Genomic DNA, 26785 nt, shown 5'->3' on the forward strand with positions numbered 1-26785 from the left:
CCAACGACACTGCCAGGAACACACCGGAGACCATCACCAGAGACTTTGGAGCACTGGGTGAGAGGCTGAAGCGGACAGGAGCGCAGGTGGTTTTCTCATCGATCCTCCCAGTTAGAGGCAAGGGAAGAGCCAGAGATGAACATATCCAGAGGACGAACGAGTGGCTACAGGGATGGTGCCGGGATATGAACTTCGGATTCCTAAACCATGGGGAAGCGCTACAAGGACTTCAGGGACCAGACGGACTCCATCTGACCAGTAGGGGTAAGAACGTCTTTGGACACCGACTAGCCCGCCTGCTTCACAGGGCTTTAAACTAGGTAAGTCGGGGGAGGGTACCCATTCACATATTAGTGCAGAAAGGAATTATCCTGATGAGGTGAGTCGAAACTCCGCTTCCATGTCCAAGGTAAGTACCCACATTGCAAACAGTTCTTTAGGAGTCACACCGACTCGGGTAGGATACGCCTCACAGGGACTTAGCAAACACAAGATATGGAGGGCCATGTATGTCAATGCACACAGTTTAGGTAACAAAATTCTAGAATTGGAGGCTGAAATAAGGAATTCCGACCTAGATGTGGTGGCAATATCTGAAACTTGGTTCACGGATTCACATGGGTGGGATATGGCTATACCGGGCTACAATCTACTTTGTCAGGACAGAGAGGGCAGGTTAGGAGGGGGGTAGCTCTATACATTAAAGAGGACATTAAAACCACCAGGATCACAGATGTCAAGTACACCGGGGAGTCCCTCTGGGTAAACCTGGCAAGAGGCAAAGAAAAATGCCTGTATCTAGGTGTGGTATGCAGACCCCCAAGACAACTGGAAGACATGGACGCAGAATTAATTGAAGACATAGAGAATATCACTCTACAAGGAGAAGCTGTACTGCTAGGGGACTTCAATATGTCTGATGCAGACTGGAACTCATTTTCAGCGACAACCAGCGGTAGCAGGAGGCTCTTAACCTCCATAAAGGGAGCACGTCTCAAACAAATGGTAACGGAGCCCACTAGGGCCCAGGCGATCCTCGACCTGGTACTCACCAACGGGGAAAGCGTCTCAGAGGTCTCAGTAGGAGATACGCTAGCCTCCAGCGACCACAACATAGTATGGTTCAACCTTAAGAAAGGCTTCCCTAGATCAAACACGAAAACAAAAGTACTCAATTTCCGGGGCACAGACTTTGCACGCATGGGAGATTTCGTCCATCAGACGCTGCAGGACCAAGCTAAGTGGTTAACACTGAAATCAACCATACATGAAGCAACTAGCCGCTTCATAAAATCAGTAAATAAACGACAAAGAAACAATAAACCCCAATGGTTCACCGCGGAGATCTCGCACCTCATTAAGGAGAAGAAAAAAGCGTTTCTCTCCTACAAGCGCACGGAGAAAAGAGAGGCAAAAGTAGAATATAGGACCAGGTCTACAGCGGTCAAAATGGCAGTTAGGGAGGCAAAACTTCGAGTGGAAGAAATTCTGGCAAAAAACATTAAAAAGGGGGACAAATCCTTCTTCAGGTATATTAGTGACAGAAAAAGGAATTCAGGCGGGATAGTACGCCTTAGAAGACCGGACGGAAGTTACGTGGAAGCAGATTCCGATAAAGCCGAACTACTGAATGAATACTTCTGCTCAGTCTTCACCTGTGAGGCACCGGGACACGGTTCGCAGTTGAAGGCAACACAAAGCACAGAAGACCCGTTTCAGAATTTTGAGTTCACACCAGATGAAGTTTACAGTGAACTGGCAAGACTCAAGGTGAACAAAGCCATGGGACCAGACAATTTGCACCCAAGAGTGCTCAGAGAATTGAGCGATGTCTTGGCGAAACCGTTGGCTGAGCTATTCAATCTCTCCCTAAGTAAGGGGAAAGTTCCCCTGGACTGGAAATTAGCTAATGTCGTTCCTCTGCATAAAAAGGGTTGCAGGGCAGAGGCTGCGAATTATAGACCGGTGAGTCTCACATCAATAGTGTGCAAACTCATGGAAACACTAATTAAAAGCAAATTGGACACGATCTTGAATGAAGGAAATCTTCGGGATCCCAGTCAGCATGGATTCACCAAGGGTAGGTCCTGCCAATCCAATCTCATCAGCTTCTGTGACTGGGTAATAAGAAAGTTGGACTTGGGAGAGTCGTGTACCTGGACTTCAGTAAAGCTTTTGACAGTGTCCCACACCGCAGGCTGCTAAGCAAGATGGAATCGATGGGGTTAGGAGAGACACTAACTGCATGGGTCAATGATTGGCTGAGTGGCAGACTTCAGAGGGTGGTGGTTAATGGTACCCTCTCTAAAACATCGGAGGTGACCAGTGGAATGCCGCAGGGCTCGGTCCTGGGTCCACTCCTTTTCAATATATTCATAGGGGATCTGACTCAAGGGCTTCAAGGTAAAATAACACTATTCGCCAATGACACCAAACTATGTAATATAGTAAGTGAATGCAGTTTACAGAATTATATGGCGCAGGACCTGCTTACATTGAAAAGTTGGTTCTCAACCTGGCAGCTGGGCTTCAATGCTAAGAAATGTAAGGTCATGCACCTCGGAAGCAGAAATCCATGCAGGACGTACTTCTTGAACGGAGAAACTTTAACTAGGACTTCAGCAGAACGAGATTTAGGAGTAATCATCAGTGCAGACATGAAAACTGCCAATCAAGTGGAGAAGGCTTCATCTAAGGCAAGGCAGATATTGGGTTGTATCAATAGAAGTTTCATCAGCCGAAAGCCTGAAGTCATAATGCCGTTGTACAGGGCCATGGTGAGACCTCATCTGGAGTACTGTGTGCAATTCTGGAGGCCACATTACAGTAAAGATGTGTGCAGAATTGAATCGGTTCAGCGGACAGCCACCAGGATGATCTTGGGGCTCAAGGGTCTCTCGTACGAAGAGAGACTGAACAAATTGCAGCTCTACACTCTCGAGGAACGTAGGGAGAGGGGAGACATGATCGAAACATTTAAGTACCTCACGGGACGTGTCGAAGTGGAAGATGATATTTTCTTTCTCAAGGGACCCTCGGCCACAAGAGGGCACCCGCTCAAACTCAGGGGCGGAAAATTTCATGGCGACACCAGAAAGTATTTCTTCACAGAGAGAGTGGTTGATCATTGGAACAAGCTTCCAGTGCAGGTGATCGAGGCAGACAGCGTGCCAGACTTTAAGAATAAATGGGATACCCATGTGGGATCCCTACGAGGGTCAAGATAAGGAAATTGGGTCATTAGGGCATAGACAGGGGGTAGGTAAGCAGAGTGGGCAGACTTGATGGGCTGTAGCCCTTTTCTGCCGTCATCTTCTATGTTTCTATGACCGTGAGAACTCACGGCAGCCAATCAGTTAGTGGCTCTGCAGGAGCGAAGGAATGTCACTCCTGCCCATGCAAAGCTGCTAGCTGATTGGCTGCCACAAGTTTACGGCAGCCAATCAGTTAGCAGCTCTGCACAGGCAGGAGCAACCTTCCACTCCTGCCCTTGCAGAGCTGCTAGCTGATTGGATGCAGTGAGTTCTTGTGGTCGCATTCTGCACGGGTAGGAATGAAGGAATGTCGTGTCTGCTGCTGTTCACTGCTGGACCACCAGGGATTCTAAAGGTACATGGGGGAAGTAAACATTCTTAGAAATGTCTGGGACAGGGACATGAGGACTTCCTGCTGTCCCAGCCTACCACTGGACCGCCAGGGATTTAAAAGGTACCCCGGGAAGGGGGAGGGAGATAAAAGTTAGTAGAGTTAGCCGGGACAAGAGACGGAGGGAATTCCTCCTGTCCCTGTCCACCGCTCTACCACCAGGTTTCATGGCAGGCCTGGCAGATGCCTGCAACAGGTTCAGGAGGACTGCTGGTCAGCGCTGACCTGAATATATACTGAGACCCGCATATTTGGGCCATTTTTTTGGGCCCAGAAATCTGTTTATATTAGAGTATAAACGGTAACAACAAAATTTGCAACAATACTGAAGAGTATGTCAGGCATTCCAAAGCCCTGGTTTATTCTTATATAGCCTAGGAGGATATATTGTGTGTGTTTTAGGGGGTGGGGCAGTAGTCTGAACAGTATTCTGAGGTGCCACTCTTTCTTCCCCTACTACCCTCTGACTAGGCCTCTGGTGCGCACGCGTACACATATACGACAAGGCTACCATAAGGGTACCAGAAAAAGCACGCTAACTTCTGTTCTATAAACAAAGTTGGGTGCACACATTTTTAGAGAATAGTAATTATAAAGGCATATGTAAATTGTAATTATTGCCAATTAGTGCCAGTAATTGCACCCAATTATTGATACTAATTGGCTTGTTAAGCAATTAAATGATATGCACAATTTAAGCGTGTGTACAGTTTTGAGCACTAGATGTAATATTGTATTGGGAGTAAAATATGAGTGCAGGAATATCATTTTGCTAAAAGGTTTATGCAGCTTATTACATTGGGCCCTAACCTAAGCATGCCTCTTGGTAAACCCCCTTATAATCTGGCTAAAAATGCACACATTGAAGAGAACCATGCATATTCGCCAATATGAGGAAGGGCGATTGAAGATGGCCTGTTTATCTGGATAAACTGGAATATGCATGGATAAATGGCTTTGAAAATTGCCCTTGTAATCCCTAAATTTGATTTAGTTACAGTGAGTATAAGCAGCATCTTCAGCTCTTTATGAAGAGCAGGAACAACTTAAATCTGCAGTAGTTTTGGAGATGAGACTGATAAAAAGGACCATAGAAAGCAAAGCAGATCCTGTGAGAACAGAATACTTCAGTGTGTTGTTCTGACTTAGCTTTTTTCAGCTTCTCTGTTATTTGTTCAGTTATTGTGCTTAATCTCTGTGTAATATATTCTTAATTCATCTATTTCAGGTTTTATATTCCTATTCAATAGGTTTTGTGTACATTTTATTTGGATTGCTTTTCACCAGTGGAATATCCTCTGCGGTTGCCTTTTGCTCAAAGGTAAAAAAAAATAAAAAAAAGCAAATTAGTCCTAATTCACATATTGATACTGTAGTTTATGCATCTACCTGTTGATAGGGAGTTAACTAGTAGGAAGCTCCAAAACATCATGGCATACTTTTTTCTTGTTAAATCATGTGGATCACCAGAGATCCTGATGTTAAGCTCATGTGATCATCACCCTCTTTGTTGGATTTTTTTGGAGGGGTTGTTTTTCTCTTTTTGTTTCCTTCTTTTGTATTTGGGCTACACGTCTGTGCTAAGGTAGTGGACTTCACCAAGCTAAAGTCAATTTCTAGGGAAAAAAATGTTGTTCAAACCCCACCTCCCTCCCCCTGGCTTATATTGTCAGGATACTAACAGATGACGTGTTGCTCATGACTGGATTATACAATTATCAAGTAGTCACCAAGATGATATTTTATTACACCAGCAATGCTACTAGGTACTGCAAATGTTACATTTGTAGAGAATAGAAGACTTGCTGGACCACACAATACGAAAGCAGCACATAATTCATTTATAAAGCATACCTAGTAAAGATTAGTAATTCAGCCTATAAGACCATGCCTCTTACTATTATAATACCTGGAAGTCTGAGCTTTGCTCGGGAAAGTGGGGGTGAGTGATTGTGATGGGGTGGTTGTTCCGGTTGTCTTGTGTAGCTAGTCAAGTGTGGTACTATAGTTTTTGATGTTGTTGGGGTAACTGGCAGTGGTTTGTTTATAATTGCACAATGGCCTGCAGAGGAATTCAGGAGCAGTAGTTAGAGAGCTACAGACACACAGTCTTGCTTTTACTTCAGCTCTGTTCTCCCTTTTACATTCTAAAATGTTTTCCATCAGCCTTTCTTACCCTCAATCCCATACCTACACTGTTCTTCCGTGTTGTCTGCTGTTATTCCTGCTTTTCCCTGCAACTTATTTGCTAGTTAAGCTTCCTTAAGAAGGTCTGACTAGAGATTGGCACGGTGGCTGTTACCCGCCGAAACGGTGTAAGAAAAAGTCGTCGCTGCCACGAGTATGGGGACAAGGCCATTCACTGCCCCGTGGAGCGGTGAATGACCTTGTCTCTGCAGTTATAAGAGCGAACTTGTGTGGTCACCGATTGGACATGCATCTTCCTCTCTTCCCCTCACCTTATCTTGGCGATTTTCTGGGTTTTTGCCGCCTCCCAACTGCCCGAGCAAACTTTCGTCTGGTCAGGTATGGCTGCTTAAACTTCTCCTCTGATGCAACTTCCTGTTTCCGGTTGTGTCGGGGAAGAGGTTTCTGCGGCCGCACACGACCTGATGGAGGCCAGCTCGGGCAGCTGGAGAAGAGGAGGAGCGGAGGGTCGCCGCGGTAAGGTAAGGAGAAAGAAGGGAGTGTTCAGTGTTTTTCGTTGTTGGGGGAAGAGGATTCAGCAGCCATGCATGACTTGATGGGGGCCAGCTTGGGCAGCTGGTAGACGAGGAGCTGGAGGGTCGCCGCGGTAAGGGGAAGGGAGGGAGTGTTCAGCAGTGAGCTGCTACACCCTGTCTATGGGAGAGGAAGGGGCTTTTAGAGCGTGTCAGGTACTAACGTCATCTTGGATTGCACCCAAGATGTTTTTATTTTAATGGATGCTGCTAAGATTCAGGGTGATTGGCAGGGAGGGAGGCTGCTGGACCAGGCATGCTGAAAGGAATTGGAGATGAGAAGTGGGGAGAAGATGCTGAAAGGAAATGGAGACGAGAAGTGGGGAGAAGATGCTGAAGGGAAATGGGGTGGAGAGAAAATGCTGAAGGGAAATGTGGTGGAGGGTGGAGAGAAGACGCTGAAGGGAAATGGGGTGGAGAGAAAATGCTGAAGGGAAATGGGGTGGAGAGTGGAGAGAAGATGCTGATGGGAAATGGGGTGGAGAGAAGATGCTGAAGAGAAATGGGCAAGAGAGAGTGGGGAGAAGATGCTGAAGAGAAATGGACAAGAGAGAATGGGGATAAGACGCTGAAGGGAAATGGGGAACAGAGAGTGGGGAGAAGACGCTGGAAGGGAAGGAGATGTCAGCCTATGGGGGGAGCAGAGGGAAGAAGATGGGTGCCAGACCAATTGGGGGGGTGAAGGGAGAGGCACAGTAACAGAGCAAATGGAAGGCGCAGAGAGAAGATGCTGAAGGGAAATGGGGAACAGAGGGTGAGGAGAAGATGCTGAAGGGAAATGGGGAACAGAGGGTGAGGAGAAGACGCTGAAGGGAAATGGGGAACAGAGAGTGGGGAGAAGACGCTGGAAGGACGCTGAAGGGAAATGGGGAACAGAGAGTGGGGAGAAGACGCTGGAAGGGAAGAAGACAGAGATGTCAGCCTATGGGGGAGCGGAGGGAAGAAGATGGGTGCCAGACCAATTGGGGAAGGTGAAGGGAGAGGCACAGTAACAGAACAAATGGAAGGCGCAGAGAGAAGACAGACAGAGGATGGAAGGAATTTAATGAGAAGATGAGGAAAGCAGAAACCAGACAACAAAAGTAGAAAAAAAATTGATATTTTCTTCTTTTTTTTTTTTTTTTTTTTTTTTTTTCGCTTTAGGATAAAATAGTATATTGTGTTTATAAAAATTTATAAACAAAGCCCTGCCAGCTGAACATATCTTTCTCTAGTTCATCAGCCAGCACTTTGATTTATAAGGAAAGAATAAGCTAAATATTGCAGTACTGAGGCTTGTATGGATGCTGTGGGGATAGTAGTCGCGGGGACGGGGGACAAATTTTTTCCCCATGTCATTCTCTAGGTCTGACTTTTCTTAGAGATGATTATTTTAATAGTGGTGACCTAAATAGAACCAAAGTCTCACAAATTTGCACTATCTTTCACCAGTTAAGAAGCTCTGCTGCTTTAAATGTGCAGTCATGTTAAATCTCCAAGGTTGAGCAAGACATTTTTCCCGTGTATGCAGAGTAGCCATACCCACTGCAATCGAGGGTGCACTGCTCAGAGCAGGGCACTGGCATTATGTGGATGACAGTACTAGAAGCAGGAGCGAGTGGGCATTGCTCCTACCTCTTCAGGTACAGGGATTCAGGGGGCTTGCAAAAGTGGTCAGTGAGCCACTGAGCTCCAGGGAGCCATTTTATTTTATTTTTTTACAGTTAGGAGGCCACCAGGGACTTTATTTTTAAATTCAAGTCAGGCAGAAGGGGGAGTTGGGAGGAGTGCCACTAGACTTCAGGGTTATATGATGTCAGGCGTGGCTAATGACGGAAGTGGCATTAGGCGTTTTAAAGCACCTCTGTAGGCGCAATTTACTTAAAAAGTAGGTGCTGGAAAGGTAGGCCTTGAAAAGCCTGGCTTACATTTCCGGTGCCTACCTTTTCCAAAGCCATGATTTTGTAAACGGCGCTGTCGCATGATTGACATATCATCAGCGGCTGTTTTTAAGGCAGCCTCCGACAACGGCGTCATTTATAGAATCAGGGCCAGAATATTTTTCTAGAGGTGCTCAGAAAAGGCCCATTGTGCAAGGACTACAAACTCTAGTTCATTATACACTACTTAATACTTATTCATACATATAGACCAGGGATCTCAAAGTCCCTCCTTGAGGGCTGCAATCCAGTTGGGCTTTCAGGATTTCCCCAATGAATATTCATTGAAAGCAGTGCATGCACATAGATCTCATTATTAAGTCTTTATTTAATTTTCAAATACATTTCCAAACATAATCATCTTGAACAGAAAGATTGACAGAAATTGAAAAAATATAAAATAAAGAATATACTTCCAAAAGATCAGAAAATTTCCTGTCATTCTCAAGTCCTCAATTATGAGGTTCCAAGATTCATTAAGTGACTAAACATAATACAAACAAATTAGTTAATAAAGGAAAAAGAACAGCCTATAATGGTAGGAGAATAATTCTACATTAAATGAAGTTGTTATATCTTATACTTTATCAAGGCGTTTTAGAGATAAGAAACCAGACAACTGAGATGGATTAAAGAAAACATATTTAAAGGATTTGTATCTGATTATGTACTTGCACGGATAGCGCAAAAAGAAAACTCCACCCATAGAAGTAACTGCTAGTCTCATTAGCAAAAATTCTCTCCTTCTTCTCTGAGTATCTTTAGAGACATCTGGAAACATCAATATTTTTTGTCCCAAAAATGTTTTTGATTTATTTTTAAAAAATAACCTCATTATCCATTCCTTATCAGGAGCAAAAGCCACTGTTACTAATAAAGTTGCTGGTTTCACTAATATTTCCTCTGGCGTTTCTAACAATTCGGAAACATCGAGAGGCTTATCTTGATCATTTTGGTCTTGATCTAAATGTTCTGTCGTTTCTTATCTGGAAGGTAATATACTTTAACAAAAGGAGGTAATGACTGTTCTGGAACATTCAAGAGTTCAAGAAAATATCTCTTCAACATATCTTGAGGTGTTGTACTGGGATTTTTAGGAAAGTTTAAAATCCGCAGATTATTAGCTCGATTGTAATTTTCGAGAGATTCTAGTTTTCGCCGAATATTATTACTATCTTTAATTTGCATTTCCTGAAAATTATTTATTATTTTCAATTCCATATTCAATTTTTCAATCTCACTTTTACCTATTTCAGTTTCTTGCTTCAATTGTACAATTTCTTCTTTCTGTAATTTTAAATTTCCTTCAATCTCTTTAACTTGTGGGGACAAGGTTTTACCCAAGTTCACTACTAAGTCCCAAATAGTCTCCAACGTTACTTCTGGTGGTTTTGTTAGTAGAGAAAAGTCCTGCAGTGACATAACAGGCTTACCAGGTACTGGCTTCACTTCCAAAGTCCCTTGCACTCACTCCTCCATAGATTTTCCAGCCACAGGTAGCTCCAGGGAAGCTACTTCCCCCGCTGACTCCATTAACAAGCTCTCAGCTGAATTAGCCTCTCGCAGTGTGAGCCCTGTCTCTTCGGGCATGCTAACTTCCTGCGGAGAGCTTGCTTGCTGTGGCGGTGGGGGTGGATCTCTGTTGTCTGGGCTCAGCGTGGTATCAAGCCCCAAGTCATCCACTTCGGCGTCACTTGCCGACGTCGACAGCAGGACTGCTCCAATCCTCCAGTGAGACGTCTTAAGATTTCATCGATCATGCCACCAGAAGGGATCCCGGGATATCGGGAGGCTCCACCGGATCCTTTTCCCCTTCTTTTCGGCATTGTATGAATTAGGAGAAAATCTCTAGGCATCTCTCCCATTACCGGTTGCTGCGGCCATCTTGGATCCCCATGCACATAGATCTCATGCATATTCATTGGGGAAATCCTGAAAACCCGACTGGATTGCGGCCCTCGAGGAGGGACTTTGAGACCCCTGATATAGACATGGAAGCAGAACAAGCGATAAATGCTGATGCATGAGTGACTCATTCTCAAAGAGGTGTTCTATGGCACCAGAGCACGTTGGTGTCCTGAAATACCTCCTTGGAAATGAGTCGCTCGTTCAGCAGCAGCAGCAGCAGCTCATTCCTTTATTAAGTTATTAGCATACTAGAGAGAACACCTAACATTTAGGGTGGGTCTATCTGTCTTTTCATCTCTATACATGAAGAAGTTGTATGAGATGTCTTAGTGTACAGTTAAGCAGCTTGTTGCAGGCAATTTACTTTAATATGTTGATTTATTCTATCTTTGCTGCATGTCAAGGTCTGTTTTCTTTTCCTCATGATGGTCATTCTGCTTGTTTGTTTTCTGCAGCATCCAGTTCAAACTTATGGTTATGCATTCTTTTTTTCCCTCACTGGATATTTTGGAATCTCCTTTGTGCTGGCTTTGATTAAGCTTTTTGGTGCACTTGTCGCTGTAACAGGTAGGTACAAACCAAGCCACTTAAGCACATTATAATTAAATTTCTTTTACAGAGAAAACAGTTTGTTGGTGTCAAGACTGCTAATACAACCTTGATGCTGGGGGGAGGAGGAGAATGCAGTCTACATTTTTGAAACTATAGAAAATTACAGAGCTGCTCCCATGCCATTTCTTTAGAGCAGTTTTCTTTATTATACAAATATTTTCCTAGGAACTATTAGGAGCTATTAGTCCAGCTAGCACCTACCATATTCACTATCATTTCCATTTCACTGCATAGTATCTCTCTTTTGTAAATGAAGGGAGCTCCAGCAATATAATAATAATAATAATAATAATTTATTCTTGTATACCGCCAAAGCCATGCTAGTTCGAGGCGGTTTACAGTGAGAAGTACTGGACAACAAGTGGAAAAATACAATACAAATCATCAGAAATACATACAAGATTAAAAATTAAAACAGTGAATCATTAGGTTAGAAATTGATCAAACTGCATTTTTACTAATTTTCTAAAGATAGAATAAGATGAAGCACGCATAATATTATTACTTAGCCAGTCATTTCCAAACATATAATGTTACACCTGGATGAAAGAGCTTGGTAATCTTACAAATGAAAGTTTTCCTGTTAGATATCTGATAACCAGACATATAGAGAGAGCTCATGCAGATAACTATCATGGGCAGCAGCATGAGGTTAATAGCAGGGATATTTGCAGGTTACTGGTCACACATGCAGAAACTGGTTCAGCACTGGAAATAAATTGCTCACTGAGTAGACATTGGCACACAGCATAGTAAAATAAATGGTAAGTGCAGAGACATTTTTAAGGGAGCACAACACAAGAAAACTACCACCAGATCTGAGTTTGCTATCTGCTTCAGGACAGAATAATAATAATAACTTTATTTTTCTATACCGCCATAGTCGAGCCTCCATGAGATGACCCATTGTCCTTTAATCAACCACCCCCTGCTCTGACATACTTTTCTGCATCAGCCTCATTAATTCATGGTAGTTTAGCAGCTCCCTCCTTCCCCAACACAGCCATCCCTGATATTAAAAAAAAAATCTCTGGTGTCTAGCCACATCTCCCACCCCAGTTTACCTCTAAGAGACAGGAAGGATACCCATGTGCTCCTGCCTTCATGCTGCCATCTTGAAAAATGGTAGCATCACACTGAACGGAGTCAGTGTGTCAGATAAACAAAAATTTCTCTTACTGGGACATCCCCCATCCAGGGAAAAATTCTCTTATTTGGTAAACTGGCCTCGGTTGGTGTGTCAAGGATGCACCAAGCAGTGTTGGGCACTGCCACTTTTCAAGATAGCGATGCTGAAGCAGATAAAAGTGGCTGCTGCTCCTGTCTCTTAAAGGTGGGTAGAGATAGGGTCAGGGGCTGGAGGGTGTTGCTAAAGTGTGATCAAAAAATATGATGAATGCTGTTACTGAGTACTATCCAACAGAAAGGCAGGGATCTTCAATACAGGAAGCGGTGCATTGAACCTTAGTAACACTGTGACAAGTTTCAACTTGTTTGTTTTAGGCAGTCGGTTGTGAGCTACGGTTGAGAGAAGGTGTGTTTTAAAGTGTTTCAATCAAAATTAGTAACCGTACTCAAACTCCTGAACTGAGCCAACAATGGAACTAAGGAGTAGAACCGGCTCACAAATAGAGACGAAGACTTAATTTCTCAAGTGCCCAAGGTCAGCAACCAGAACAAATCATGGTTGTTGAACCGGTGTCAGGTCAAAAGCGCGCCGGGACAAAGGCGCGCGCAGACAATTGAGCGCAGCGCGGAGGCGCGCGCCACACAAAATTACTGTTTTTACGGCTCCGACGGGGGTGTGTGGGGGGGAACACCCCACTTTACTTAATAGAGATCGCGCCGCGTTGTGGGGGGTTGTAACCCCCCACATTTTACTGAAAACTTCACTTTTTCCCTGTTTTTAGGGAAAAAGTTGTTTACAGTAAAATGTGGAGGGTTACAACCCCCCAAGCCCCCCACAACGCCGGCGTGATCTCTATTAAGTAAACTGGGGGGGCTCACCAACAAAACCCCCCGTCGGAGCCCCTAAAAACTGTAATTTTCTTCAGCGCGCGCCTCCGTCTTGCGCTCAGTTGTCGGCGTGCGCCTTTGTCTTTCGCCGACTTGTCTATGAACCGTTGAACCTGTGTCAGGGCTATCATCGAATATTGTCTTATTTTCTCTATGAGCCTTTTTGTTTGTTGTATAAAATTAATACTGTTGTTTGAATTGTAATAAATTTGTGTTTATCTAGTTATTACTCTAATAATTATGCTGTAAACGTGTGGTACTTAGCTCAAGTTCAAGAGCCGACGAACTTCCCACACCCAGTTCACAGAGTAGGATCTCTGTTTCGCTCTTGTGAAATTAATAAGAGCTTCTTCAGAACAGCATGTTGTTTAGCTTCAATACTACAATGAAACAAATAAAACCATCTTTATTTCAATAATACTGTTACTGCTTAGTAACTAAAAACTTCTTCGTTAGTATGTCCTAAGAAAACACACCTGGAACCCCCACCTATCGTAGTTTTAACAGACACGCTATATATTTGAACCATGTATTTACTTACGGGTCCGGAACTAAGTCTGCATTCTACTTACTAAGCTACGGTCTGTGACTGTGCTCCCCTCTGTCTTACATAGAGGGAAGTAACCATAGAAGCCGGCTGAGATCTCAATACTTAAAGATCACTGGCAATATGTGAGCAATTTGAAAAATTATTATGTACCAGCACCACACAAGCTCTATTGTTACCCCCGAAGAAGTCCGTTGGAGCGAAACAGATGGGACCTCCATCGGGTTACTAAGATAAGTGCTTGATATTCAAAAGCAATGTGTTTTTTCAAACATTGAAATTTACTTAGAGCTGCTGGTTCCTTATGCTCAATTATTAACAAGAGAGATTTTGATAAAAAAATTTTTGGCGATTCAAACATAAAAAAATCATAAAAATACAACACATATTTGATAAGAATAAATTTAAAATCACATGAAAAATTAAAAATTACACAGGGGTTTTTTGACCAGTGATGAAAACCAACCCCAATTGGCTATGGTCTGTTTGATCATATTCCAGGGTTTTTTTGAGGTCTTTTCTCCTCTGTTTTAAAATTACATTATATGTAATAATTGGGTGATCCATTTTGTATGTTGATCTTTGTATCGTTTCCTGGATACTCAAGCACGTTTCCATTCAACATTTCACAAAAGAGATGGTGCCATCCAGGACAAGTTGTCATCTCACTAGTCATCCCAGAGATACTCCCTACAAGTTCTACTCCCTTGAACAGCAGCAGCCCGAAGCAGTATGAGCTGGTGGCTCCGCCCAAAGTCTCTAGTGAAGCAGAACCCACTCCGAATCGATTCCTGGGTCATCCTAACGACGAATGCCAGCTTGTTCGGCTGGAAGCTCATTGCAACAATCACCCAGTTCAAGGACAGTGGACTCCATCTCAGTGGAAATGGTCTATCAACAAACTGGAACTGTGAGCCATCTGTCTTGCGCTGCAGTGACTACAGTCTATGCTGGAGGGCAAAGCAGTCCAAGTCATCTCTGACAATGCCACTGCGGTGACCTGTGTCAACAGGCATGGAGGCACCAGGAGCACCCCACTCCAGCAGAAGGCAAAAACAGTGTTCTGTTGGGCAGAAGCTCACCTGCAGGTGATCTCTGCATGCACGTGGCCCTGGTGGACAATATTCAAGTGGATTATCTCAGCAGATAGACATTAGACCCAGGAAAGTGGTCATTGTCCCTGAAAGTATTCCAGGCCTTTGTGAGACAATGGGGGTCATCTGACGTTTGACCTCATGACAACTGTAAAGAACAAAAAGGCGACTTGGTTCTTCAGTTGAAGATGCGAACCCAGAAGTGCAGGGCTAGATGTCCTAGTTCAGCCATGGCCAAAGACTGGGCTACTGTACGTATTCTCTCCCTGACCCATGATAGGCCAGGTGACCTGACGAATAGAAAAACACCTGGGAGTGGTAGTTCTGGTAGCACCAAATTGACCTAGGCACCCATGATACTTGTATCTTATATGCCTACGGAAGGAGAAAAGTATCAAATTCCAGATGCACCCAGACTTGCTCTCACAGGGCTGTTTGCACTAGATCTGGGACGCTTTAGTCTTATGACATGGCTCTTGGATGCGAAGCGCTTGTCCAAAAAAGGATATTCAGAAGTAGTTATTGCTACTCTCCTTAGAGCCAAAAAGCCAATGACAGTTTCAACATATATTAAAGCATGGGAGACATTTCACTGCTGGTGCAGCAGAGAAAAGTTGGACCCAGGCAAAGCCCCAATCTCTTCGGTACTAGTGTTCCTTCAAGGAGGGCTTTGACAAAGGATTGGCAGTGGCATCCCTTAAAGTTCAAGTAGCAGGGCTCTCCTTCCAGGGTCAAGAGAAGAGAGTTTTGCTAGTGGCCCATCTGGACTTAGTCTGGTTCTTGAAAGGTGCCCTAAGACTGAGGTCGCTGATTCGAGATTCGTTTCCATCATGGAATCTTAATATAGTCTTAGAAGGACTTAGCAAGACTCCATATGAGCCTTTTCAGGAAGCTCCCCTCATTGATCTATCGGTCAAAGCAGTCGTCTTGGTTGCTTACTTCTGCCAGGAAAGCCTCAGAATTGCAGGCCATGTTCTGAAGAGAACCTTTCTTCAGGATCACGGAAGCAGGAGTGGCTCTATGTATTGTTCCCTCCTTCTTACCAGGAGGTCAGAGTGCCAACATTTTCTCCCACAGGGTCCAATGCCTTAAAGGCTTTGGACATCCAGTGTTCTCTTGCATTACCTGAAAGTGACAAATGAGTTTCGTCTCTCAGATCATCTTTTTGTGTTAACTAGTCAGATGAGGTGGTTCCGCTTCCAAGGTCACCATCTCTAGATGGATTCATAGAGTGATGTTCTGTGCATACATCAGTTGTGGCAAACAACTGCCTGTCTTGAAGTCACATTCGACAAGAGAAGTGACCTCTTGGGCAAAAGCTTGGACAATTTCACCCGAGGAGATTTGTAGATCAGCAACCTAATTATCCCTTCATATCTTCACCAAATACAGTACTACAGAATAGACGTAGCACAAGTGGATGCTGCTTTTGGGTCCTGAGTACTTCGATCAGGCTCATTTATTTCACCCTAGAGTTTGCTTAGTATGGCCCCATGGTTCAGCATACCACCCTTATTGCACTGGAAAAAAGCTATTAGATTCTTACCTTGAATAATATCTCTTCCAGTAGATAGAGATGGTATGCTGAACTCGCACCCAGCAATTTATCTGATGTGTCTGCTTTCTGACTCGAGCTTCATGGTCAGGCTATTGGAGTAAGAAGAGACTTATATTGGATTACAAGGGAAGAATAGTTGAGCTCCATAAGTGTTCAGGCTGTTTATATTTTCTTGCATTCATTGTTCTTCTCAGAAGCTTGTTAATATTTTGACTACATTACTGTTTCTTCATTGATTGTTTTAACTTCAGCTGAGCATATCAGACACCTGGTTTTGGAGAAATCCCCGTACCTTCTCCTGCCGCCTTCTATAGGACTTTCACCTGCTTTGGTACGAACCGAAAGGAGCAAGAGAGACGGAGGAGCAGTTAAAAAGCTGTGATTGACATCTTCTGCAGTATGCTCGTGAGCACTATGGTTCAGCATACTACTGAAAATGATATTATCTAGGTAAGAACCTAATCTCTTTTTCACACCTTCAAAGAAGTCAAGAAAATTGGTGAGGCAAGACCTCCCTTGGCTGAACCCATGCTGACTTTGTCCCATTAAATCATGTTTGTCTACATGTTCCAAACAAATACTGCAGGTTATGTACAAGATGCAGGCACTATTTATTATAACATAAATGAAACATACAACCTTATTACCGACCAAGGGACCCACATGTTCCACAATTTTATTTTTTATCATTGTTTCCACTATTTTGCCCTGCACTGAAGTCAGGCTTACTACTCTGTAATTTCCTAGCTCTACTCTTGAACCTTTTTTAAAAATCAAGGTAACATTGGCCACCCTCCAATCCTCAGGCACTATGGATGATTTTAGTGACAGATTATAGATCACTAACAGCTGATCAGCTCTCAATACCCTGATTCAATCTCTGGTTATGCAACAATTAGATTATTGTAACTCTCTTTATACAGGTCTCGGAAACAAAGATCTATGAAGATCACTGGTTATTCAAAACACCGCAATATAACTAGTCCACAGTACCAGGAAATACAATCTTATTACCCTGCTCTTAAAAGATGCCCACTAGCTTTCTCTCACAACACTGCATATCACATACAAGATACTACTACTAGTTTTCAAATACAACAGGCGAATACGCCTTATTGCGTCGTCTTATTCCATACACATCTGAAAGAGCTCTTAGGTCCACACACCAGTATCAATTGGTAGCTCATTCTTATCGAGAAACAGTTCATGAACATATCAGAGACTCCATTTTCTGGGTTCATGGTCCTAAATTCTGGAACTCCCAATATCTCTGTGGCAACACACTTCTGTAGAAAGGTTCAAAATTGATCTCAAGACCCTCCTACAAAGACGCTTATTTGTAATTCCTCTTCTCTGTCATTATATCACTGAACTCTCTAATACAGTAAATTGCAAACTGTGTGCTCCATCGAGATTAGAAGTGTGCCACGAGACGCCGACACCGGCTGACTGCCTACGGGATGTTCCTGCACCTCTACTCTCTGCACCTCTCCTGTTGACACCCCCCGCCAGTTCAAGGCCTCCATCTACAGGACCTTCGCACATGCACAGACGTCGATGTGATGACGTCATGTGTACGTGTAACATCATCACAATGATGTCCACGCACTTCCGGGTGCCCTTAAGCCACGACCACCTGTTTAGTGTGCTGTGGCTGGAAATAGTTTGCGAGACATTGCTCTAATATGAGTTGCTGAAAATGCAAAGGCTTACCTCACCCACTATCCTAACATATATTGTAGTTTTGCTCCCTGTCTGTATATAATTTTTCAATCGATCCCCTTCCCCTTCCCCTTTTCCCATTTTAGACTATCCAATAGGCAGGATAGTAAAACTTGAAGCTTAAGTGGAGCTAGAACAGGTCTTTCTGTGGTTGTTTTCCTGTTGCTTGCTTTCTCATGGATCACTGAATTAGTACCATCCTAATTGGTCGGTAGTCAAGACACCATGAAAATCACACGGTGGTTTTATACTAGAACCTACGTGACCTTCAAAATTTTGTATTTCAGCCCTCCAAAGAAACTAATGTTTTCTTCTTTGCCTTTTACTTCCCTACTTTGCCTGTGGCAATGTAAAAATGTTTGTTTATTGTACCTTCAAAAACCACCCATTACTAGAGTGCTTGTGGGGATGGAGAAGAGGTAAACTTTAATGCAAACAATAGTTTTAGTCACAAAATTGGAAAATAACATTAACATTAATTGAACAAAGTAATTTAATTCAGGAAGTGATTGTTTATGCATTTTAATTAAATAACTGAAAGAGAATAGAAACTAATTGTGGTTATTTGAGGCAGTATATCCAAGTTTTAATTGACTTTAATGTTGTAAATAAGTATTTTTCTCCAGACATGCATTTTTACTTTACTTTGTAAAATTATTTTGTTTAGCTATGAAATCATTTAGGTTATCTGTATAATCCCCTGAAAACATGAAGTTATTTTAATATATTATAAATCAAGTAACAGTCATTTATAAATTGTTAAGAAAAGCAAAATGTCCTGTTTTAGCTCATAAAGCATCAGCATATGGTAAGAAGGTGAGCCTTCTGCATGGGACCAGAATACATGCAAAGTTTGTGGAGGCCCCAAATACCTGCATCACACACATCCATCAGACTGGCTTTTCCTTCCTTTGCATATTTCTGGTCAAGATTTAAAAATAAAAAAGTGTGAACACGGCAGATAATAACCACAAACAATTAAGTTAGAATTTTCAAATAGAAAAATATTGTCTCACAATATACAGTTGCCAATTACTGGACCATTCTTCAAGCTTCATTAGATCCCGCCTCATGTTATCTACACCCTCCAAGGTGTCTACTGTTTTGCAGAGTTTGGTATCATCTGCAAGAAGACGAGCTTTATCAGGCAGTCCTGTATTATCACTCACAAAGATGTAAACAAAAAAGCAGTCCAAGGACAGATCCCTGCGGCACTCCACCAACAACATCCTTTTCCTCAAAGCAAGCTCCATTTACAATTACCCTCTGTCTCCTACTTAACCAGTTTTTAATCCAGTCTGTCACTTTAGGGCCCATACCGAGAGCACTTGGTTTATTTATCAGCCGCCTATGCGGCACCATGTCAAAGGCTTTAATAAAATCCACACCATCACCTTTCCCATATCCATTTGTTCACTGAGTTATATAGTGTTATCCATAGCCCTAGGCCATGCTCTGGAATTTCCTAAATCACTGTGGGGTTACCAGGAAGCTGCTTCTGACTGAAATTTATATATTCCCAAATAATGCCTCCTTTTAAGTTTTTGAATATTTATTATTATGTTTATCTTTTATGCAGAATAAATTGACCACAAGGTCCTTCAGCAAAATACTGTGTATATACACTAATCACTGCCTTTGTAAAAGATGTTGTGAAGTTACCAGAATAACCCAAATCATACAGATGCTAGGGTCCACCTTGAGGGTCAGTGCCCCCCCCCCAAAAAAAAAAGAAAAAAAAAAGATCTGGGTGTCATTGTAGACAATACACTGAAACCTTCCGCCTAATGTGTGGATGGCCAAAAAAGCAAACAAGATGCTAGGAATTATTAGAAAACAGATGTTAAATAAGACTAAGACTGTTGTAATGCCTCTGTATTGCTCCAAGATATGACCTCACCTTGAGTGTTGCGTTCAATTCTGGCTGCCTTATCTCAAAAAAGATATAACGGAACTAGAATAGATTTTAAGAAGAGCAACTGTAATGGTAAAGAGGATGGAACTCCTCTCGTATGAGGAATGACTAAAGAGGTTAGGACTTTTCAGCTTGGAAAAGAGATGGCTGAGGGGAGATATGATTGAAGTCAACAAAATCTTGAGTGGTGTAGAATGGGTGCAAGTGGATCAATTTTTTTACTCCATCATACATTACAAAAACTAGGGAACACTTGATGAAGTTACAGGGAAATACTTTTAAAACCAATAGAAGGAAATATTTTTTCACTCAGAGAATAGTTAAGCTCTGGAATGCATTGCCAGAAGTTGTGGTAAGAGCAGAGAGCATAGCTGGTTTTAAGAAAGGTTTGGAAAAGTTCCTGGAGGAAAACTTCATAGTCTATTATTGAGACAGACATGTGGGGGAAGCCACTGCTTGCCCTGGATTGGTAGCATGGAATGTTGTTACTATTTGATATTTTTTGCCAGGTACTTGTGAACTGGATTGGTCATTATGAAGATGGGATACTGGGCTAGATGGACCATTGGCCTGTTCCAGTAAGGCTATTCGTATGTTCTTAAGAGGGAGTATGCAGGAGAGATCTTCATTCCATATTAAAAGTCAAAAACCCCATCTGACTTTATTTCAGGCTCCTTAACAGGGCTCCAGTTAAAGGGTGACTCCAGGGTAGGAAGTTAAATACCATAGGTCTAAAGTGAGTTAGTGAAGCTCAAAATAGGACTGACCCCTTCCCTACTTTACCAAACATTGGCAGGAGGAATGCCTATTCCATCCTGCAACCAGATGCCCCTCCCTGAACTAACCCCTGAACCTCCCTTGTGCCTCATATCTGAATGACAGCAGGAGGGATATCCAGTCCCTCCTGCTTGCAGACCTGCCACTCCAAAATGGTGGACCTTCTCCTTCCTGGTGCATCTTGGGAAGCACGGGGAAGGGCTTAAGACTCTGATTGGCTCAGACTCCTAAGGAGGGGCCTTAAGCATTTGAGTTGGTCAAGGCCTTAGGCTCCTCCCTTTGTATCCGAGATAGACAGGAAGGAGCATAAGGCACTGAATGTCTCAGTCAAAGAGGAAGAAGCCTTTGGCATCTGAGCCAATCAGGGCCTTAGGCCCTTCCCCGTACATCTCAGGATGCACCTGGAAGGGGAAGGCCTGCCATTTTGGAGTGGCGGGCCTGCAAGTAGAAGGTACTGGGCATTGCTCCTGCTGTCATCCAGATCTGAGGCATGGGGGGCAGTGGGCATCCCTCCTGATGATGTTTGGTAAAGTGGGGAAAGGGAGGGGGTCAGTTGGGAAAGGGAGGGGGTCAGTTGGGGGATCCTGGCGGAGGGGTTCAGTTTGGCTGGGGGGGTTCACGGCAGCATGAAGGATTGGGCATCCCTCCTGATTTTTTATTGAAGGGTTGGGGGGAGATCAACTGGGACAAGGGGATCACGGCGGCAGGATGTGGTGGGCATCACTCCTGCCTTATTTTTGGTTCTAGGGGGATCATCAGGAGGCCATCATCTGGTGGGGGGGGGGCACAGCACTTTTTAAATAGGCATCTGTGCATATAGGGGAAAAAAAACAGGCAGACCTGTTGGTAAATCCATTTACTAGACCTGTAATTTTTTTAGGTCGGTAGTACCGATCTGATTCTGGCATGCAATGTTAGGCCATCGATTGGATGGCTGATTTTAATATTGATGACCACATTTGCATGCCAAAATCAGAGAATATACAATCGCACGAAACACCAAGCAGGTGAGCCGTTTGCATCGGGTCAGCAAATGCGATCGGTTGGTTTAGGGACGGTCATTAGACAGTCAGAGACTTCATTGTATCTAGCTCTCTGAGCTTTGGAAATACAGCAAGGATCATAGTTTGAAACCTCAAAGATTACATGCTGAGTGGGAGAACATGTTCTAGCAGCCCAGAGCATAAGAGCACACACTTTTACTAAGTCACTGTGTTCTGGGCTGTCTGCAGGATATTGCTCTGATAGCCAAGAACAAGGAGTTCAAGGAGTCTAGTTGAGACCTGAAAGATGGTTGCAGAGTTTTACCAAGAATAAAGAGGGCAGGCAGCAAGGATTCAGCGATTACCGTATTTTCTCGCATATAACACGCGCGTTATACGTGGTTTTTACATACCGCGCATACCCTTGCGCGTTATATGCGTGAGCGCGTTGTACAAAATTTTTTTTACATAGTTTCCCCCCCTGATGTCCGATTCACCCCCCCCCCCGCAGGACCGCTCGCATGCACCTATACCCATATTCCCACCCCGAAGGACCGCTCGCACGCACTCCCACCCGCACCCCCACCCTGAAGTTTCAAGTTTCAAGTTTATTAAATTGTTTGATTTAACGCTTTTCCAATTTCAAAGCGTTTTACAAAATTAAAAACAGAGTTTAAAAAACAAAACTAACTTATACATAATGTTATACTACACAAACTAGGGTAACATCTTTGGACAAAAGAAAACTGGAAACAGTGGGAAAATAGGGACGAAATACAATTTTTGTTTAAAGAGAACATAAAAGGAAAACACATTAGGGAGGTAGGGATTATAGAAAGGCCTAAAAATGTCATTATAGAAGTATAAAAGTTTATATTTAAGGGAAAAGAAGTTAACTGATATCATTGCTCAGGAATTAACTGATAAAATTAAGAAAGTGAAATATCAGTTGAATGCTTCTTTAAAAAGAAGACATTTTAAGTTCTTTTTAAAAGTTTGCAAATCTTTTTCTAGTCTTAAATACAAAGGGAGAGAATTCCATAACATTGGGGCAGTAACAGAGAAAATTGAAGCACGGCGGGTTCCAATAATTTTCAGTGAAGGAACGTTAAGAGTAGATTGGGAGGCTGATCTGAGAACTCTGGATGAACTGTAAGGAATCAGGAGCCTATCTATAAAAGCAGGAGTATTGGTTTTTAATGTGTTATGAACTAGAAGAGCTAATTTATAATTAATCCTGTAAGATATAGGCAGCCAATGAGCATTTTGTAATAGAGGTGTGACATGATCAAACTTTTTGGAACCTGTAATAATCTTTATTGCAATGTTTTGGATGGACCGCTCGCACCCCCACAGCCTCCCAACCCCCCCACCCCATCATGTAGAAGCTCCTACCGGTGTCCTGCTGCTTCCTCTTGGCGGTCCCGACACCCGACACGATCGGGGCAAGAGGGAGCTCAAGCCCTCTTGCCCCAGCCAACTGCGGCACCCCCGACATGATAGGGGCAAGAGGGAACTCAAGCCCTCTTGCCCCCCCCCGACTCCCCGACACGATCGGGGCAAGAGGGAGCTCAAGCCCTCTTGCCCCAGCCAACCGCGGCACCCCCGACACGATCGGGGCAAAAGAGAGCCCAAGCCCTCTTGCCCCGCTGACTCCCCAACTCCCCGACAATATCGGGCCAGGAGGGATCCCAAGTCCTTCTGGCCCTGGCGACCCCCCCCTCCCCCCGCTAGTTGTTCGGGCCAGGAGGGAGCCCAAACCCTCCTGGCCACGGCGACCCCTTACCCCCAACCCGACCATGTGCCCAAGGCCCCGCCCCCAGGAGGGACCTAAGGCTCCCGGGCCTATTCTGATTGGCCCAGGCGCCTTAGGCCCCACCAGTAGGCGGAGCTTTGGGACGGATGGGCCAATCCGGCCTCATTCCGTCGTTGGCTGCCTGCCGGACAGGCGGGTTTGGCTCCCGTCTGTCCGGCCAACTACAGAAAGGTACGGGGAAGGGGGGGTGGGGATCGGCCAGGGGGGTCGCGGGTCGGCTGGGGGGGCGGTCGGAGGTTCTTGGGGGGGGGGGTCGTTGGGAGGAGGGGGGTTTGCGTCGAGGGCAGGAGGGCCTGGGATTCCTCCTGCCCGTAATGTAGTGCGGGGTGGGGGTAGGGGGTCGCCGTGACCAGGAGGGTTTGGGCTCCCTCCTGGCCCGAACAACTAGCGGGGGGGGGGGGGTCGCCAGGGCCAGGAGGACTTGGGCTCCCTCCTGGCCCGATATTGTCGGGGAGTTGGGGAGTCGGTGGGGCAAGAGGGCTTGGGCTCCCTTTTGCCCCGATCGTGTCGGGGAGTCGGGACCGCCAAGAGGAAGCAGCAGGACACAGGTAAGAGCTTGTACATGATTGGGGGGGGGGTCGGGAGGCTGTGGGGGTGCGAGCGGTCCTTCAGGGTGGGGATGCGGGTGGGAGTGCGTGCGAGCGGTCCTTCGGGGTGGGGGTGCGGGTGCGTGCGAGCGGTCCTTCGGGGTGGGGGTGCGAGCGGTCCTGCGGGGAGAGGGTGAATCGGACGTCGGGGGGGGCATCAGGCTTTCAGGGTGGGGACAGGACTTCAAGGGGGAGAGGAGAGTCGGGGCGGGCGAAAGGAGAGTCGGGGTGGCCAGAGGAGAGTCGGGCAGCATGCGCGGTATACGGGTGTGCGCGGTATATAAAAATTTCTGTACATAAATTTGTGTTTTTCGCGCGCTATACCCATGTGCGTGTTTTACATGGGTGCGCGTTATCTACGTGAAAATACGGTAAGTAAGAAGAAAGCCAGGGAGCCAAACCAAGAAACACACTTTTTGAGAGACAGCATGTCCCTTCTGCCCCATCCCCAATACTACCAATGATCTTCTGCCACTCTTTCTAATGCAGTTGCTGTGTTATTTCTGTAGGCTTACATAATTCAGTGTCCCCACCATTTCTACCTCCTGTGGCATTTCTATTGAAATACCTAATTGGACTCAGTGACCACAAAGTTGGAAGAAAAGAACAGATACCAGCAGCTACCCCAAACTTACTTAAGGACGGCTAGTAATATTATATCTTGTATATAGTGCTTTGTGTAGTTTAATTTTGTGGTTAACCATTATGTGTTGTCTCCCAAATTGTATGTCCCCTATTAATACTTATGTATCATAGAAAAAAAATTATAACTATTAGGAAAATGATCAGCTCAGAGTTTTTCTGGTCCAATCTACTAAAAGTACTACCTTGCATATCTTCTGATAATCTGTCAGAAAATCTATGAAAAGACTGGAAGGGATTATCAGAAAGTGTAAGGAATGTGGGGATGGGGATTAATATATGTTTTCTGTGTTTAAAGACTGTTATTGATTAGAGGGGGGAAATAAATTCTGAACTGGATTTTTACAGATTATTAAGTGTTCTATCTGAGTTTAAAATGTTTTTATACACTGATACACTTTTATTGTAAGTTTTTAAAAATGAATAAAGAATTTAAAAAAAAAAAGAAAGTACCTTTCAAGTTCTCTCCCCTTTAGCAACCAAATCAGTGGGTTATGCACGGAAGGCGCCCTGGTTTTCAACTTATCGAGAGTTAAGACAGGAGTGTAGAAAATTGGAACGGAACTGGAAAAAAACTAATTCAGAATCTGGTTCTTGCTCTCTCTGAGATTCTAATGAGTTTCTCGAGAATCTCAGAAAGAGCGGGAGCCAGAAGGCCTTGAGCATGCATAGATGCTCAAGGCCCAGCAGAGACTGGCAGGCTCCTTCGGCACTGGCACATCCTGTGGGTTGGTGCTGTGTACCGGTGCTCAATCGCGGTAAGGGTTTGGGCGGGGGGGGGGGGCAATGCTGGTTCTCAGGGGGTGGGGTAGGCGAAGCCGGTTCCCAGGGGTGGGGGTGGAAGCGTGCCAGGGGGTGAGGGGAGTCTTTTTGGAATGTGGTGGGGTGAAGTGGAAATGCACCAGTGGCCTCTGGGGGGGTCTTTTTGGGATGTAGAACAAATTGTCTGTATTTCTACTATCTGCTATGGGGAAAGTTGCTTTGATATACAAGCACTTTGGTTTACAGCATGCTTCTGGAACGAATTATGCTCGTAAACCAAGGTTCCACTTTATATAGAATTATACACATGAAGTAAAACTGCTTTGGGTTTGCTAAGTGCGGCGTATATACCATTCTGTAAGCACACACATTGACTATAAGCTAGATTTAATAGTGCCTTTTTCCTGGTAAAGGAATGCAGTACTCATCCTAAACTTAAAACAGAGTACAATTTTGCTTTATACAGGGTGCAGAGTTCTAAGGTTGTGCTTCTGTAGATATATATTTCACCATAGCTGATTTTTAGCTGTTTACATATAATGCAATTTAATAATAATTAATAAACTCTCCTGATCAGTATTATGCAATATGGACATAATTGACTGTAAGGTTAATTTATATCTCCCTACAGTAACAACAGGAAGAAAAGCAGTTACCATCATACTTTCCTTCTTCTTCTTTGCAAAACCATTCACATTCCAGTAAGTAAACTGCTCCTGATAACTTAACTTTTCAAGGGTTGTTTTTTTTAGTTTGTTTTGTAAGTTTCCCCTCCCCCCCACCTCCCCAATGTGTGACTCATTCTGCTGTTGACAGAATTTAATTTAATTTAATTCTTATATACCGCTAATAACCATGAGGTTTCTAAGCGGTTTACAAAAATGAATGCATTAAAAGTTACAATAAATAAAAATAAATAAGATAGGTACTTGGAAATTCCCTAACTGTCCCAAAGGCTCACAATCTAACTAAAGAACCTGAAGAGACAATTTATGAAAAATAAAGATAAAATATAAAGACAGAGATAGAAATAAATATTCCACCAAGTAATGAATAAATAAATTTAAAGATAGAATTAAAAATAAATAAGTAAAATAAATAAAAAATAGAGATAAAAAATAAGTATCAAGAGAAATAAAAAATATATATTTAAAGTATTCTCCCCTGCTGGATCGGGGGAGTGGTGTAACTGTGATCAGGTGTAATCATCATTATAGGAAAGCAATTACACTTTCCCTGTGTTGTAAATAGCATTCTGGGGAAAAAGAGGGTATTTCACAACAGTTTGAACAAAGAACCTATAGCTTTTACTTTACCTGCCTACAAAATCTTGGTATACAGCTCTTTTATTTATTTAGTAAAATTTACTATACTGCCATTTCAAAGAACATTAAGGCCAGGACTGTCCCGAACCGGAAACGTTCCCCATGCGGCATGCCTCCTTGAACACCTATCTTATTTACTTCCCCCTCCCCCCCTCCCTTTTACTAAACCATGGCACGGTTTTTAGCACTGGCCGCAGCGGTAACAGCTCCAGTTCTATGCAGCCGGTGCTAAAAAGT

The 26785-nt window shown here is 43.8% G+C and overlaps 1 protein-coding gene across 3 annotated transcripts in view; it reads left to right on the forward strand.

The window, feature by feature from the left end:
- SLC35B3 (solute carrier family 35 member B3) overlaps positions 1-26785 on the forward strand; it is a 107983-nt gene that overhangs the window by 78112 nt on the left and 3086 nt on the right. For all 3 annotated transcript variants that reach the window (XM_033934712.1, XM_033934710.1, XM_033934711.1), the window contains 3 exons: positions 4874-4966; positions 10648-10759; positions 25855-25924. In XM_033934712.1, coding sequence (XP_033790603.1) covers positions 4874-4966; positions 10648-10759; positions 25855-25924 — 275 coding nt within the window. The remainder of the gene's footprint in view (positions 1-4873; positions 4967-10647; positions 10760-25854; positions 25925-26785) is intronic.

Source organism: Geotrypetes seraphini, chromosome 2, assembly GCF_902459505.1.
Source record: "Geotrypetes seraphini chromosome 2, aGeoSer1.1, whole genome shotgun sequence".
Taxonomy (NCBI): Eukaryota; Metazoa; Chordata; class Amphibia; order Gymnophiona; family Dermophiidae; genus Geotrypetes; species Geotrypetes seraphini.